Source organism: Colossoma macropomum, unplaced genomic scaffold (assembly GCF_904425465.1).
Source record: "Colossoma macropomum unplaced genomic scaffold, Colossoma_macropomum, whole genome shotgun sequence".
Taxonomy (NCBI): Eukaryota; Metazoa; Chordata; class Actinopteri; order Characiformes; family Serrasalmidae; genus Colossoma; species Colossoma macropomum.
This window is the reverse complement of record NW_023494795.1, coordinates 13,217,399-13,235,425: the sequence shown is the minus strand read 5'-3', so window position 1 is coordinate 13,235,425 and position 18,027 is coordinate 13,217,399. Positions and strand designations below refer to the sequence as shown.

The following is an 18,027-nucleotide window of genomic DNA, read 5'->3' as shown; positions in this document are numbered from 1 at the left end:
GTATCTCCAAAATGGTAATTTAACAGGAGAAGGAAAAACCTGCTTTACTTTTAATGTAAGTCAATGGAAACAGACATTTCCCCCCAAGTCATTTTGGGCTGTTTCTTTTGGTCCATTCATCATAAAATTTACATACCACTTAAAGAACAACGAGCATTTTCAAAATATGGCAAAAACTGAAAAACGACAAAAATGGAGATACAAGGTTTTTTTCCCACAGCAGCAAAATAAATAATCCCTGCTTTGTCACCACCACTGTAAAGAAAAAAAAAAAAGAGTGGTGAGCTTCTCAACAGTTTGACATCATTTCACATCAAATCACTCTGAATGACTTTGTTCACATCTCAATATTTAAATTACGCAGAAAAAAAAACCCAGTGGAATTCCCCATTAAAGTCAGTGTGAATTTGAATGTTTAATTATTGTCCTGTAATCTATTTCAAAGTAAAACACAGTAAAAAGTAAAAAATGGTCTATTTTGATATCAGGTTGACTGTAAGGTATAAACAACAAGTGAGTACAAAATCCAGGACCAGAAACTGGACTCGAGGTCTGGATTTGAAGACCCTGTTGTACAGTAAACTTGAGAAGCACATCGAACTCCAACCCCTCCCCCAAACTTCCTTCAGTTTTATGTCAAATCAAGTTTGCAGGGTGTTGTTTTAAAATCAAAGTGTGTACTTTTAATTGAATAAACCAGCTTTGCTTATACATGTGAGCTGCACTGCATGTGAATTACATGCTTGTGTGCCTTTTACACATTTCAAATTAGTCTGCTGTAATAAAATAAGATCAGGATTTGAGGTCAACCCCTGGCTGTCCTAACAATCTACAAAGATTGCGCTGCATCTCCTACCCGACAAGTTGTGTATAAAAAGCCACTTCTACAGCAACCAGCACACACACATTAGAAAAAAATCCTAAACATACAGAATAGTTTTAATACACCGATTCCACTTAAATCTGGCCTGGAGCTTTAATATTTTGTCTTAAAGGCACATTTCTCCTTTGGTCTTTGTATTTGGTTCCCCCTAATTACTTTAGGCTCATCATTTCACAAAATAAACCACAATTCAAGTTCTTTGACTGGATCTGATGTCATTTGTGCAGTGGGTGTCACTAATGGGCAGTGAACTAGTGGATCTTGATAGGGGGTGCATTTAAGCAGAATCGATCACCCTCACTGTGAGGGATTTAAAAAGGACTAAGCCTCTCCCCTTCATTTTCCTTCTTTAACAGAAATAAAAACAACATTTTACTTTGGCCCAGGATTTTGAGGTACCTTCCGCTTATAGAATAGGAGTGCATGACATGCCCCCTTAAAAAAATAAAGACAGGTTAAAAGCGGTGGCCCCTTAACAACAAAACGTCTCTTCTGAAATAAAGGAATGGTGGGATTCGGGGCAGGTGAGCTCAGAGGAGGCCTGTGTCTCATTCAAGGCTTTAAGCGTTTGTCTCAGTCGCTCAGTAGCTGTACATGGAGAGAGGGGTGTCCTCCATCATATCGTCCTATAACGCAGAGAAAGAAACATCAGCATGAAACACTTCATTCATCAACACTGTTATTTCCTATACACCGATACACCTTGTTTCTACGCTCATTGTCCATTTTATCAGCTCCACTTACTATATAGGTGCACTTTGTAGTTCTACAATTACAGACTGTAGTCCATCTGTTTCTCTGCATACTTTGTTAGCCCCCTTTTACCCTGTTCTTCAGTGCCAGGACCCCCATGGACCCTCACAGAGCAGGTTCTACTTGGGTGTGGATTAGACACAGCAGTGCTGCTGGAGTTTTTAAACACCTCAGTGTCACTGCTGGACTGAGAATAGTCCACCAACCAAAAATATCCAGCCAACAGCGTCCTGTGGGCAGCGTCCTGTGACCACTGATGAAGGACTAGAGGATGACCAACACAAACTGTGCAGCTGCAGATGAGCTATCGTCTCTGACTTTGCACTTACAAGGTGGACTGACAAGGTAGGAGTGTCTAATAGAGTGGACAGTGAGTGGACACAGTGTTTAAAAACTCAAACTCTAAATTAAAAAACGCTGAAGTATGCAAAAGTTTGGGAATCCTGATCAAATTACATTTTCTTTAATTTCTAAGTGAAAAATAAGTTACACATCTGCACATTCTAATGCACAGTTACAGCTTATATGCTGAATTTGACATACTGGGGAAAAAATAAAACAAAATTTATCCTACGCAAAAGTTATGGTACATTTTATATTTTATGTTTTTCTTCCAATATGTAAAACTCCGCAAACAAGTCAAAGTTGTGCTCTAAATAACATTTTCAACAAATGTAATTGGACAGGTGGGGCGGAGGGGTGGTGTGTTCAAACATATGACTTATGACTGTATGTCAGTGCTGTGACAGAGGGCCCAGCACAGAAGACAGACTCACCATAGGGAGGTCTTGGAGTCGGCGGAATTCTGGGCGCTCGTTACGGCGTCTGAATTTCAGGAATATTAGGAGGGAGACAATAGCGGCAGTCACCACAAACACAGACACCAGGCCAGCCAAGAGCGGATCCATGGTAGCACCGGATTCTGGAGTTCCCGGTAACATTGGTAAGGAGCAGAAGAGGAGATCATGAACAGAAAATATTTCTGCAATGAACTAATGATCATAAGTTTGGAATCACATCATATTAATGATATATTATTTAACACATATGTATACAAGGCAGATATTACACATTACACTCTTTAAGTCATTTTAAAAACTTGTTCACATTCAAAATTACTAATTTTTAACAAATTATTTGAAATCTGCATTTCCGTAGAACTAGCGTTACAGAATCACCGATTGTAGCATTGTAGATCACTGAAGCAAGCAGAGAAATTCTATTGAAAGTGTGGATTCAAAACTTGTAATTAACCATGTAATTAAGTATGTAATTATATATAAATAATTATGATGTAATTTTCATTCAGTATATAACTGGGTAATTAATGTTGTAATAACATTAAATAATTGCTTAATATAAATTGAATATACAGCAAAAGTACATTAGTAGCAAACATATGTTAAAAGGTTTCACCAGAAAATCAAGACCTACACAATTTTCTAATATCCCCAAATATAACCAATCAGACAAGACGTGTCTGGTGTCTGAGGTTTGTTTCTTTTGTGTTTTATACGCATCCTGTTACCTATAAAAACAAACAAAAAAATAAAATGCATGTAGTGTTGGTACAGCAGTAGTAGCAGCCATCATGAAGCCTGTCCACAAGTCTCTACTCTTCTGGGAAGGTTTTGTACTACATTAGAGGTGGGCGATATAGCAAAAATACAATATCATGATAAGTTTTCATGATAATGACATCATGATAATTTTTTTTTCTAATATCTAAAATGTTAAAGCAGGAACAAAAAGCCATTAGCACCAACAACTGAGTCTGGTTAAACAGGGCTAATGATGCTCTCTTTGTAATGAAACAGGCTGTTGGTCAGGGTGGTTTGATGTGAAATGCTCTGAAACATAAGAGTCAGTGTCACAGTTGTTCACAGTGGTGGTGATGGGAACCAGACGTCCAAAGTGTTTTAATGCCTCTAACAGCTCCATCACTAGACGTTTTTACATGAAAGTCACAAATGTCTGAGACGCTGTTTTTTTTGTTTGTTTTCTGTTTTTCTTTTTTTTCTTTTGTGTATTCCAGGGCAAAAGAGTCCCAAAAGAGTTTGTATTTTTCAGAATTACAGCTATTTCACCATTATCAACACTCAGACGACATATGCAAGTTCACGGGTCATTTTGGATTCTAAATAAAATGGTTATATTTGCATTATAGACATCACAACCCCTGGTTCCTATCAGCACCACTGTAAAGAAATCAGTGAGAGTCAGTTCGTTTCTCTACAGTGCACCATTTCAGATCAAACCACTCTCTCTGAGCGAATCTATTTAGAACTATTGATTAATACTGAAATTTAGAAAAACAGGTACAATTCCCCTCATAGGTAAACGTGTTAGTGTGAATGGTAAGAGAAAAGAACGAGAGGATGAAATATCTTCACAGGTGCACTGGCACTAAAATTACCAAGCAAGCTGCTGATATTCCTGACAAAGATACCAGGAAGTATATTCTGCAGTGTGTGTTTATATGCGTGTAAACAAGTCCGCGTGTGCGCTACATTGACGTATAAGGCTGGCAGTGACACAAAGCTCAGTCTGTTCTTTTGTTTTGTCAGCGTAAAGTCGTCCCTGCCCCTGGCTAGCCTCACAGCTTCCAAAGGTATAATCATACTCTTGTTCTCCTCTTACACACACAGACAATCAGCGGTCTGGGCTCTGGATGGCCCTATTCAGTTTTTACTAAGTGCTTGCTGCAGGTTTTTGGACAACTCGCCCTCAATTACATAAAGGGGCAGATGTGCAAACTGTGCGCTTGCGTGTGTGCGCAGCTGCATTTTGATAGCAGGGCAGTGAATAACAGACCACATGATGCATCGCATTAAAACAAACAGTCATTTGCACACAGAGACATAGCAACTATCATAAGTAAACACACACAAGAAAACATCCACGCTCCAACAGGAGAAACCCAAACAAATCTGAAACGCTAATAACCTAACAAGTGCACTCTAATAACAACTGTGTCCGCACACATAGACACACTATCATTATGCTGTTTTCACCTCATCAGACTTAAATTGTTGCCTCGGCCCGAAATCAAATTTACTTACTCCTACTATAGTTAATCAACCAAGACTTGTTTGGTTTCTGTTTGCTTCATTGGTTTTTATGATAGTGTGGACGGTCCTGGTCAAATTATGTGTTTTGTTGATTTTCTAAGTGATAAGTTAACACATCCTCTACAGAGAACAAACTTATGACATGTTCGAAAAAATAAAAATGTGCTACAACTTTTGCACACACTGTTTATACTTGTTCCCAATATTTTAAATTCATGAGTTATTATTATATTAAAGGGTATTAATAAGGACTTTGTCCCTTTTTGCTGCAGTAACAGCCTCGGCTCTTTTTGGAAGGCTTAACACTTGATGCTGGAACTTTGCTGTGAGGATTTAATTGTATTCGGCCACAAGAGCATTGGTGAGGTCAGGTACTGATGTTGGATGACTTTTTCTGGATCATTCCAACTGATCCCAAAGGTACTGAATGTATTTAAAATCACACAGAGGAACACAGTTCCACTGCTCCACGGACCGATGCTGGGGGGGGATTTATACCCCTCTAGCCAATGCCTGGCATTAAGCATACCTCATGTGGCGCATGTGTGGCTGCTCCAGAGTGCTGAACACCTGTATCAACAATGGGTGCTCCTTAAAATAGCTAAACTCACTAATTAGAGTAGATTCTGAATTCTTGAGTGTATGGGATGCATGAAGGAGACCTGCATGACTTGTCGAAGCTTTTTATTCAAATTTCCAATTCTACCTTAAATGGTGCAGCAGTTACATTCAGGTGCCTGATCAGGTCCCAGAATGCAAAAGGGCCGCAGGGTTAGTGTTAAAAAGCAATATTGGTATAGCTTTATCTATGTTTTGTTCAGTTTTGTTTTTACTATTTTGCACAATAAAAGAATATTTCAGATTTTGACTTCGGTTGTTTAAAATGGTTTTAAAAGAAGGGACACTCCAGAAAAATAAGCCACTTTAAACCTACTTATTAGCTACATTAGCCTTGAAACTTTAGACACTAAACGTGATCAACCTTTAGGGTTAGGGGAAATGAAATGCTCACCAACATCATCTCCGACATTCAGCTCAGAGGGTGTGTCTGCATGAGCTCCAGCCTGGATTGTAGTGCTGCTGTGGGGCTTGCTGGTCTCTGTAGTCTGAAGGGTGGTTGTGGTTGTAGTACTTGCTCCTTTAGTAGTAACTGTTGAAGATGTCAGCTTGGTTTGAGCAGTTGTCGCCTCTGGGCTGGTGGTTGCTGACTTTTGGCTAGCAGTGGTACTCTGGGACAAAGTTGTCGAGGCAGAAAGAGTCTGAGACACTGTGGTGGGAGCTGATGTGCTGGAGTGGGGCTTGGCTTTGGGTGGCTGGGTGCTTGTCAGGGTAGCAGTGGTGGGTGCTGTCGTGGTGGAGAGAGTGTGGTTATCTCTTGCTGAAAGGTCAGATCCCTCTGTGCTTTTCGTGAGGTTTCCAGAAACACTTGTACTGTTCACTGGTGTGACTGCAGTACCAGCAGCTGCTGTGGTAGAGGCTTTATGAGAAGAATCATAAGCAAAGAAACACATTAGCTTAGATAAGAAATCAATAAACTAAAACATTAGTGCTACACTACAGCTATTAAGTTAATGTATTACATAGGAAATGACAGCATTAGCTTAGATTCGAAATGAATGAACCAATTAGAGTCACACTATAGAATTAGCCAACTGCAAGAGAGGAAATGAAACGTTAGTTGGGGCAAGTTTCAGTGTACGTGTTTGCATGACTGCCCGTGTACTGGACCTGCTCATAAAGAAATTATATTATGCTCAATAATGGGGGCGAGTGTGTAACAGATGTGCCACAATAGCTCCTATTTTTGGAGATGTGAATGAACACTCATCTTTGGAAAATGCTGCTTTTGTTTGCCGTCTCATCACCACACAAATCTTCAATAGCACAGATGTCTTACACAGATGGGACAAATGCACAGACACATAAACAAAGATGATGCACTGACTGTGGGTCAAATAATTTCCTTTGTTCTTAAAAATAAAGGGGCAAAAAAATGTTTTGGAGCAATGGACCTGTATCGATTCCTTGAGTATCAGTCGATACTGATCCGATATTCTTTCTTTAAAAACTACGAAGCTTTAAAAACAGCAAATTTTAATTGAAGCACTTCATGTTAGATAAGCATCTATAAGTATGCTATCATGCTCAAATACTGAAACACTCTACTGGCCCACAGGAAGAAATAAACTTAAAAGAAGTAATCCACTGTAATCCACTACAGATTTCTAATTACTTCTCTCAAAGTGTAATGGGATTACTACTTCCTGGAAAAAGTAATCTCAGTACTCATTACTTTACTCCCGAGTTACTCTCTAAAACCCATACAAATCCATACCAACAATAGAAAACCCAGTAGTCCCGTCAGTACTTTAACAAGAAAGAAGTCACCATAAACATCATTTAAAAGCATGTCTCCTCAGCCTTTCTCTGAACGAGACACAGCCATTCGTTCTGGATTAAAATGATGAACAGTTGATGTTATTTAAAAGCCTATAAAGCTAGTCAGTAGAGACAGTTCAAAACAGCTGGCTTGAAGTAAAATCTCTATGAATAAAATGTACAGCTTAAGAGCTGTTCCTGAATCATAAGCAGGCCTGTGTAGATGATGTTGGGACTCTCTCTTCTTCAGCACAGTGATCTTTATGCAACAGATTATTTACAGAGTCTACGGAGCTTCCCGCTGCTCAGTCAGTGGTCGGCGGTAGCACATTACAAATGTGCAAATTACACACAAGGACAGGCACGAATAATCTTTTCAGAGGAAAATTATGTTTTGACTTCAAAAGAAATGCGACTACTTGCATTACTATCTGTCTACAACACAACAATACACACACTATCACTGTGTTTGCTCCCATGTTCACCTCAGAGTCAGGGCCTGTCTCCAAATTACTGGAATTAAAAAGTGTGACACCTGGTGCTGAGACAATGTCCTAGAATGTACACCGTACCACAGAAGTGCTTTTTGTGCAGGAATGAAATCTGCCTACAGTATATATAACAGAGTATTTTCAGCTCAACAGCTGCCTTTCTAGAACAATCTGGTCTATGTTAGGTACAATACATGTGGCATTAATGTAGGATAACACAGCACATCACACAACACAACTTGTTTGAAAGTTCAGTTATGCTCACAAGTGGGAAATAAATCAGTAAATGAAGGCTCCTTTAAACCGGTGGTAAATGATTTTTACCGTTACTGGGGGCTGTTACCGTGGTAACTTGTTTAACTATCACCAGACGCTATGCCTATTTTAAAAAGTGTATTAACACTTCTGGTGAGGTCCTGTCTGCTTTCGTAAACGCTGGATCTTTTTAAAATTGTATAAAAAGGCAAAGTGCAATTGATAAAATGCAATATTTTAACTTTAGTCAGATGATGCCACTGCCAATCAAATGCTGTTTCTTTCTCTCTCACACACACACACACACACACACACAGATTAGTTCCAAACAGGCCATCTGATGCTGTTCTATCATGTGATCACTATGCTGCTACAGTCCATGGAACAGAGCGATTCTGTGTGTGTGTGTGTGTGTGTGTGTGTGTGTGTGTGTGTGTGTGTGTGTGTGGTTTAACAGGGAGTGTATGCCACTTATGTGTGAGCCGGCCTGAGCGAGAAAAGCTCTGAAACCGAGTGCGAGATGTGGAAATGTGGAAGAAAAACTGGATACATGAGTAGTTTTCTTATGCTGTATGTGTAAAAGAGAGGTGTTTGACAATAAGAACTCTCTCACTTTCATGCTGTGTTAACCACACACATGGTGTAGGCCTGTGGATGTGTGTGTGTGTGTGTGTGTGTGTGTGTGTGTGTGCCAGTGCCAGCAGCTGTTGGAGGAGTGTGAACCATGTTGAGGAGATGATTCTCCGCATTCGCACATGAACAGAAGCACGAGAAGCGTCATCAGCTTCCCAGCTTCCTCACCTTCCTGTCAAATCTCACACTGCATTTAATCACACTGTCTCTTCCCCCCCAACTCCTCTCCTCTATCCTAGCTTTCCCCACGTCTCTATTGTAATTCTAGACAGCCGGGCTTGTTTGATGCCATTGTTTCACAAATGCAGCAGAGAGGCTATCTGAAGCTCTTTATCTACAGCAGTTCACATCAACGGATAAAGCAGGGCGAATGAAAATGTATTAGTTAGTAACTAAGCATGTAACAATACATGTGAGATGGTCAACATCGGCTGTGTTCTATTAATTATGCCATCTAATGCATTTGAGTCGCATGTTTATAATTTATTCTACTTAACTCAGTTAAATAAACCCTAATTTAGCTAGCAACGTCTCCCCAATCACACAGTGCCACCAAGCTGGGAGGGTGAAGGCTAGCATGTGCTTCCTTTGAGATATGTAAAGCCACTACATGTTTTCAAACTGTCGCTAACATCACTGGACAGCTCGGAGCATGCTTGGAGGAGAACACTACCTGTGCTAATGCTAATTCTCTTACATCAGTTAACAGACACCTGTGCTGAGTGATTGTGGGAAAGGGAGGGTCATCCTACCCACCCAGAGAGTGGAAGGTCAATCATGACTCTTATGACTCTTGGACATGGAGGGCTGTGGCTTCACCAATGATCTTGTGATCAATATGACCCACACCAAAATATTCAATATAATATGACACACTCTCAGCTCTAGTCTCATTAGTTGATTGTGCAAAATGGAGTTATCGATTTTCTTAATTCAAATTTTTTTCAAAACACTGACTTGTGCACTAAATCACCTGAATCTATCGTTACATACCAAATACTAACTCTAGGGGTTATTATCAACTTACTGGGCACTGGCAGAACTTTCAACAATGACCGGTTGCATCTTTCTTTAAAAGGTGGCTTGGACGATGCTCCCAAGTGGTGTTACTGTCTTTCCCATACTGCACAGCACTGCATCCAATTAATCAGTGAGTCCTGACTGATTGGATGCACTGCCGTGCAGTTTGTGAATCGCCCTAATAATAAAAAAAAATCTTTGTACTCAGTGTTTTTTACAGTATTTTTTTAAATGGCAGTTCTAGTTTCTCCCGTATTTAATTGTATTCAATTCTACTCACTACTTCAGACTCCCCCAGTCACATGATACCACCAGCTCGAGGAGGGCCAAGGCTAGCACAGGCTTCCTCTGAGACCTGTAAAGTGCCACCACATTGTTTCGAACTGCTGCTAATTCAACGTCACTGAACAGCTGAATGAGCTCGGAGGACAGTGCTAACCACCAGTTCTGTTACGTCAGTTAACAGATGCTTGCGCTGACTAACGTCCCACTGAGTGATGACGGGGGGGGGCGGGGGGTGGTGGAATCCTACCCACCCAGAGAGCGAGGCCAATAGTCCTCTCTTGGACCCCCAGCAACAGATGGCTGTAGCATCACCAGGGATCGAACTTGCGATCTCCTGATAATACGACCGACGCTTCAGATTACTACACCACTCAGCAGCCCAGCTCTGTCTTTTTTAAGCTAAAAACCATAGACTAAATTACAATAACTTTCATCAGCAAATGCCTACAGATACAACAGTTACTGTTAACATATGGAAAATCTTAAAAATATTTTATTTTATGTGTGATGTTTTTTTAAAATAAAACTAAACCAGGAATAACTTAAGTCAGCGCAACCAACTGCACCACTTTCCACATTGCCTTTGAGACAAAAAGAGCAGAGATATCTCAGAAATAAATCATATGTGAGAGCACTTTAAAACATCAGACGATCAGAAAAATGCTCAGTGAAAGATTTACAATAAGAAGCCGGTAAAGCATGGATAGTACAGTGATCCTTATCTGCGTACCGCTTGATAGGCTACATCAGGCCTGGTTTCAGTTCATTTGCATCATGAACATATTGAGTATACACTATAAATACATCTTTGTTGCCTACTGGATATACAGTCTTATGCAAAAGTTTGGATTAAGTTGGATTAAATGACATTTTGTTTATTTTCTAAGTAAAAATAAGTTGACTCCTCTACAGTTGCAAACTTCTGTACATTTTGATGCACAATTATTGTTTATTTGCTTTATTTGGAAAAAATATATAATGTGGCCTTTGCAAAAGTTATGGCACATTTTATATTTTGTTTTCACTATTGCAAACTAATAGAATAGTTCATAGTTAATAACAGAACTTGTGCAGTACAATTTGCAGAAAAATGCCATATTTAAGTTCCCTGTCTTTAGTGGTAGAGGATGTGTTAACTTTTTACCACTTAGAAAATGAACAAAACATACAATTCGACCGGTACAATTCGAACTCACTATAATTCATGGTAAATTATGGAAACTAATAATAAAAGTAATTGTTTTTAAGGGTTGTTTTTAAGGGCCATTCCTTTTTTAAACGATGTCAAGTTACATCAGTGGTCTAGACTTCTGCACTGACTACGAAGGACGACCTGTTCACTCTGCTTTCCGCAATGCTACAACACTGTCCAGACTGTCTCTGCCCTTCAACTTAGGCCCTGTCTTATTTCTGTGCTGCCTCTCCCTCTTCTTCTTCTTTTTCTCCCCACTGTGCTCTGTCAGTGTCTCAGCTGGCACCTCTTTGCCAGCTCACTAGCGCACACAGCTGAGACAGTCCAGGCTGGCGGTTAAAAATAACCCTGACCCTCGACCCCCTGAGTGAAGAGGGGCTGTGTTAAGAGTGTCTGGCAGTGCCACAGTATGCCCACATGGCAGAGGAGAAAGAAGAAGACAGAAAGAACTGCAGGGTGCCAGCATATAGCTTGTTTATGTATGCAATATAGATCGGTTTGCAACTGAAAAGACAAGATAGCTGCTCTTATTATTCTACATAACACTGTTTTCAGTCTGGAAAAGAGCAGGATCTGCTGCTTTGTGTATTTATGTGGTCCATACAATGTAATTAAACCGCCTTATTGGCATACCCATTCCAACCATACAGCTAAAGCTGCTCCACACAATATTTTATGTACAACCTCGTCCTTGTTTGGCAGCCATTATCAGTGTATCAGAGGCCTATAATCTATTACTTTTCTCCAACATCAAATTTGGAACATTGGTGGTGGTTTGCCAAGTGTTTTCATACACACTCTTTCTATATAGTGCGTTCATGATCTTCCATTGTTAATGTTATCTGAATAATAACTGAATATTTGTTAATTATTAAAAAAAAAAAGTTTTTAAAAGGGCTCAGTATCTTTACCTTTTTCCCCTCCACTTAACATCAGTCATTATTCATTTCTACATCACCATTTGTCACATTTTATCCTGTAAGTCTGTTTTTGTTGCTGTGCCTTTAAGACATATAGGTTTTGTTCTGATTTGCTGTCCTAATTGTGCCTAAATTAAAAAGCAGTCCAGATACTTTCCTTGAAACACTCATTATAACTTCAGTGTGAATGTGCAGTGCTAAACTGCTGTAGGCTAAACAGATGGGTGTATGTAAATGTGTTGGCTTTGGTGACATCACAAAACCAATAAACAAAACTTGGTGCTTAGTTTGCATACACAGACTACATGGAAACAGGAGTGAATGGTATGTTTTGAAAACTATGTTTACATACGATATCAAACTCTTCCAAAAAGTGAAGAAAAAAACAGTTTTCCATGATATGGGCCCTTTATGAATAATTATAGATTAATTAATCAATACATTGTTGAGCAGATTCTGTGGGAATGAAGTGCATATGCCATTGACACCAAAATGTCCATGTGCACGTGCATGCACATCACTGAGCTAGTGTTAAAATATGTTTTGCAATAAGACACGAGTCCACTTTCAATAACTAGAGATAGGTGAGTATGGGTGTTCTGGAGAACTTCACCTGGTGCCTCTGTGCTGTTTTTGATGGCGCTGTCTGTGACGTCATTTCCACTCTGACTGACGGTGTCATTAGGAGAAAGCTCTGCTGCAGCACTGCTGTCTACCTCCGAGGAGGTGTTGAGATGTGGAGGTATAGAGTTTGCAGGGGAGCTGGGCTCTGTAGCAGAGGAGCTGTTGATGGGAGGTGATGAGGTTTCTGGCAGGCTAAAGCTGGTAGGAGCCAAGGGCGGGCTTGTGTCATGGTCACCTACAGGGGGGGAACAAAACATGTCCAATGTAAGACAAGGACTGATGCAATAATTCCAACATTCAGATCTCAAGTAAAGTTAAGGGCAACATCTGAAGAGTTTAGCAATGGAAGCGAAGGTCAGAATGGGTCACTGCTGCTACATATAGGTAATAATAACAGCCGATCACATCCCAAATAACATAGCATCCAAAAAATGGCTCCATGCAGAAGGGTTTAGCTAAATCTGCTGTGCTTCACACTGGCTCCGTCAGATTATAGCCATTTCAGACTTTTACCATTGTATCAATTTTACGTAGGCTGACCTATCTTGACTAGTCTAATTAACAGCAAGGCTTATATTTATCAGAAACGTATGCCCTTTGTATCACACAATAAAATGACATGAGCTCATGAGAGACTTCATTGGTTTTCGTACTCTGAGATGCTTGATAAATATGGACATTTTTATGCCTTTGAGTGTGTGGCTCTATAGATTCTAATGTAATTGCAATGTACATCTTTCTATCTTTTCCATACCGCATTCATTCAGTGTGAATGGGCAGGGCAAAACTGCTGTAGGCTGAATAGGTAGATAGATGTAAATGGCTTTGAAACTTTTGTGCAGCCTCATTCTTCTCTCTTTAGTTGAAAGACAGAAAGGCAGCCTTTGAATGTGTATATACAGTCATATGTAAAAGTCTAGGCACCCCTGGTCAAATTACATGTGTTGATTTTCAAGTGAAAGTAAGAACACATCCTCTATAAAGAACACATTTCAATGCACAATCACTGATTATTTGCAGAGTTTAACACACTAGAAAATTAAAACGTGGCCAGTGCAAAGGTATTTATACTTTATATTTTATGTTTTATTCTTGCCCCCGTTAACTAAAATTTGCAGAAAACACCATATTTATGTTCCTTGTAGAGGATGTGTTACATTACCTCCTCCTAGAAAATCAACAAAACATGAAATTTGATCAGCCTGTGAAAGTGATTAGGATTGTTATGAGAATCATGTCGTTCTAATGACTTGCATGCAAAGCACAAAGGTGGGCGATACTGCAAAAATGCAGTACCATAATACTTCAGGAAACTTTCACAATACATGCATGATATGTTACAATGTTTATTTTTTCTAACAACTTTTAAGTTAAAACGGACCAAAAAATACTATCAAAAAACATGAATACAGTGATTTGTTTTCAAAATTTTACTCACTGCTTTGCACTAAATGCAATTAAACAGAACAAATCATGCTCTTCTTGTAATCAAACATTTAGTTGAATTGTTTTTATGTACTGACAACATCCACAATATGCTCAGAAAAGCATATTGTGACATAATGTATCAATATAGCCATAAATATTGTCATATTGCTCAGCCTTAATTGTAGTATAATAAAAATTAAGAATGCATTGATATGGAAATTGTAGGCCGGTACTGATATCCAATATTTTTTCATGTTCATCTACTGATGTTGATACATAAACATTTGTAAGATGTAGAAATTTGGACTACATCTACCTGGATTAATAACATTTATTATTAGAGGCAGTAAAATAAATAAACGTCAGACATTTCAGTACAGTAGCCCAGTGTCACCTAATGTTCTGCTCTCCAAGCATAAAAACTGACTTCTGATAATGTCCTGCAAGCAAACCTTTGCACAACGGTAACTGTTAATCATACTCCCACATGTGTTTGTGGGTGGCAGAAATACATAGCAAAAAGATCCAGAGGCAGTGATGAATCTGTCTGTACATGTATGTGTGAAGGACAAAGAAAACAGAAATGAGAACAGAGAGTAAAAGATTATAGTAAGTCAAGAAATGGAAAACTGGAAAAGGTGCTTTTAAAAGATGCCACCAGCATGCATTATTCAGGACAGTCTGGATTTTCTGAATGAAAATGAGTCCATCATAAATAAAAAATGAGAAAATGTGTTTGGACCACATTAAAATCTTAGGGGGGAGCTGACTCACTCTAGCATCTCCAGCGGACATGTAAACGTTCTCTCTAGCATTCAGAGATGTGCATGTAGGGCACACAGACACACAGCACAGAAGATCTGAGCCAGTCATACAGCGGCTGAGTGATGAAGTAGTGTTTTATAGCTGCATGAGTTTTATTCAATAAACCACTCATTTTGAAATGTTGTTTGATTACATTAAAGCTACAACTACTGTTATTTAGGGTGGAAATTGTATTGTCGCTGTCATATTAAAACCTTGTAATGCCAGCTGCCCTTTACATTGTTTGTACATTTCATAATGAATGGACCAATAAAAATTGCCCAAAATTACTTGGAATAAAAATCTTGTTACATTAAAAAGGCCTGTATTGAACATTTTGTATCTTGTATTTTATCATTTCCCTTGAGGTCCACTTATGATATTTGTGTGGTTTTATGTTCCAAAAATGGACATGATTAATTTTTACATGACCATATTCCAACCCCTCTTTATCCCTTAGAATTAAACAGGCTGTTTCTGTCGCTGTGCCTTTAAGATTGCTAAGATGAATGGTCGTGTCTCATGTAAAAAGCACTCAGAGCTGAAACACTACTTAGATCTGAAGTGTGAATGGACTGAGCTAAACTGCTGTAGGCTGAACAGGTGGATGGATCATGGTTCTCATGACATCACAGGAATAATGAATTCAAAACAGGCTGTTTTTGCAGTATAATTTAAGGACTGGGTAGTGAATGTTAAAGTTTTAAAACTTACCAATGTTTACATATTACTTCAAACTCCTTTATTTCAAAAAAGCAAAATTCAGTTTCTATGTGCCCTTTGACATGCAATTAGAGATAACCTTACGATTTCTGAGATACATGGTTTTGTGTTGATATGTAAAATAGCCATTAAAATACATCCACTGGAATAATATAGGAGTAAAACAATTATGATTTAGATAAAAATCAATGTTGACCTTTTGTAATTCGGTTTAAAACACATCAGAGATGATACTACATCCTTTATCTACTACCCAGTCAGCTGAACATCCTGCTGAACATTAAAAAACTCTCCCAAAAATATACAGATTCGTCAGCCGGAAGCTTCATGGTTTTATTATGCTACAGTAGTAATTGGTGAGTCATACTGTACTTTGCCAGTCACGCTTGGACTGATTAGACTCATAGCACTCATTTCTCGTTATATGTGTTCTTGCTCCTGCCTCTTGAAAGTCTCAATTTGTAAGTGATTATGGCAAATCAGCTCAAGTCATAACGCCCCAAAGGGTAAGGTGAGGGAATATTTAAAATTCATGTCATCACATATCACAAGGCATGTACTACGGCACAGTATTTACAGAAAGACACTACAAGTGCACTTCTATTTGTGTTGGATAGCACCAATCGAATCTCAGCTTTTTCCAGTTACCATAGGCACACTTCCATAGGCACACTTCCATGTGTGTGCACTTCCATGCACTGGTGTTTCTCAGCCTGATAAGCAAACAAACCTTTGTTTATATCACTAAATTCTAGGTAGTCATCAGGAGCACACAGCTACTTGCTCTGTGAAAGATGTTTCACAGCATCTTGTCTTTAAAAGTTATTTTAGAGCAGAGGTTCTTAACTCAGCATGGTCACAGTGGGGCACAAGAGTGGTGCTACAGAGACATACACCTTATAATTTTGCCAAATTATAGAGAACTGCCAAACGCTTTATGGCACCACATCATACATCAACATCTATAGGTCTTCAGCTAGCTATAAGAAAAAGCTAGCTCAGTATTCCCAGCATGGACATCATGGCAGAGGCTGCAAAGAGATATATAAATAAGACGTTATGGAAGAAGCAAGCAAGAGACAAAGAGGGAGTGACCAAGAGAGAGACCGTACAAGAGTAAATCTCAGACTGGCTTTTACTTGTTGGTGAGAGCTAAGAGAGACAAACGGATGCAAGACAGTCTCACAGCAAATGGGAAAACAATGAAAATACAACAGTGTTCATCCGTGCCGAATTTTAAAGAAAGATTGCGGTGTAGGCTGTAACCTTATCTGTGAGTTTTGTAGTTTTTTCAGGATGCCAAAAGCCATCTAACCTCAGCCCCGTTTCAGGCTAGAATGCAAAGAAATACATTTCAGCCTAAATCTCAGCCTAAACGTTTGGTCAGTCTTTGTCAATTTCAGGCTAAATAAAACATCAAAATTTGCAACCTCCTGTACTGAAATCCTGTTATATTACTATGCCTTGTAAGTCAACATGGTTCTTTCTCTTCTAATGTTGTCTTTGCTGATTTTGTGCCGAATTCCAACTCCCTGGCAAAATCCATTTCACCTTTGTGTCCCGCAGGCATGTGAACGCTACAGATTACACTCGCATTTTTAGTTGTTTACACATAAAAACAACTGAAATCAATATGCCTGCATGAGACTCGTGCACATGAAAGGGAGTTGGATTCTGTCTTCTTCAGCTCATCAACAAATGCACATGTACTGCTGACCATGAGGGGGGCTCAAAGCACGCAATATATTTACAACAGTGGTGTAAAAGTGAAAAACCCTCTGCAAAAAAAATACCAATTCTTGCATAATACTGCTTTAAATTTTGCTTATTAGATTTCATTTAGTTGAACTTTAACCTGCAAATTCGTGAACCTCAGAGGGGTCAGCCAATAGAAAACAAGAGGGTAAGTTGCAGTGTCTTCTTTCTGAAAAATACTTAACGGAGAAAACGTTCCTCAGTCAACGTAACAAAAAACTGATTAGTTAACCAGGCAACATTAACTGTATGTGAAAAATTGACTGAGAGCTAAACTTGCAGCAGTTCTTCACTGCAGGGCTAAAATTTGTGGTTTATTGCTAAATGTTTTTCTATTATTGGCTCACTATTGAAACATTTGCATGATTTAGGGCGTGGTTCATGTATCGCTGTTGTCGGAAGAAAACCTCATATCTCCAAAATGGTAACTTTACAGGAAAAGGAAAAAACCTACTTTACTTTTAATGTAAGTCAATGGAACCAGACTTTTTTCCAAGTCATTTTGTATCATGGCTTTTGGTCCATTGATCATGAAATTTACAAACAATGTAAAGGGCAACAAGCATTTACAAACTATGTCAAAACTGAAAAACGAAATGGAAAAATGGAGACGAACAAAAATGGAGATACAAGGTTTTCTTTTGACAACAGCGATACACCCACATATATATATTTATCACACACACACACACACACACATACACATGCACATATATATATATATATATATATATATATATATATATATATATATATATATATATATATATATATATATATATATATATATATAAAATCAATTGCATTACAC

At 38.8% G+C, this 18,027-nt stretch overlaps 1 protein-coding gene across 1 annotated transcript in view; it reads right to left on the bottom strand.

Annotated features, from left to right (window-relative positions):
* Window positions 1–194: 194 nt before the first annotated feature.
* LOC118815422 (uncharacterized serine-rich protein C11G7.01) overlaps window positions 195–18,027 on the bottom strand; it is a 31,523-nt gene continuing 13,690 nt past the window's right edge. Inside the window, exons 2-5 of the mRNA XM_036581531.1 lie at window positions 12,496–12,741; window positions 5,720–6,184; window positions 2,413–2,558; window positions 195–1,509 (exon numbers count right to left, since the gene is read on the bottom strand). Of these exons, the coding sequence (XP_036437424.1) occupies window positions 1,465–1,509; window positions 2,413–2,558; window positions 5,720–6,184; window positions 12,496–12,741 (902 nt within the window). The 3' untranslated portion in view covers window positions 195–1,464. The remainder of the gene's footprint in view (window positions 1,510–2,412; window positions 2,559–5,719; window positions 6,185–12,495; window positions 12,742–18,027) is intronic.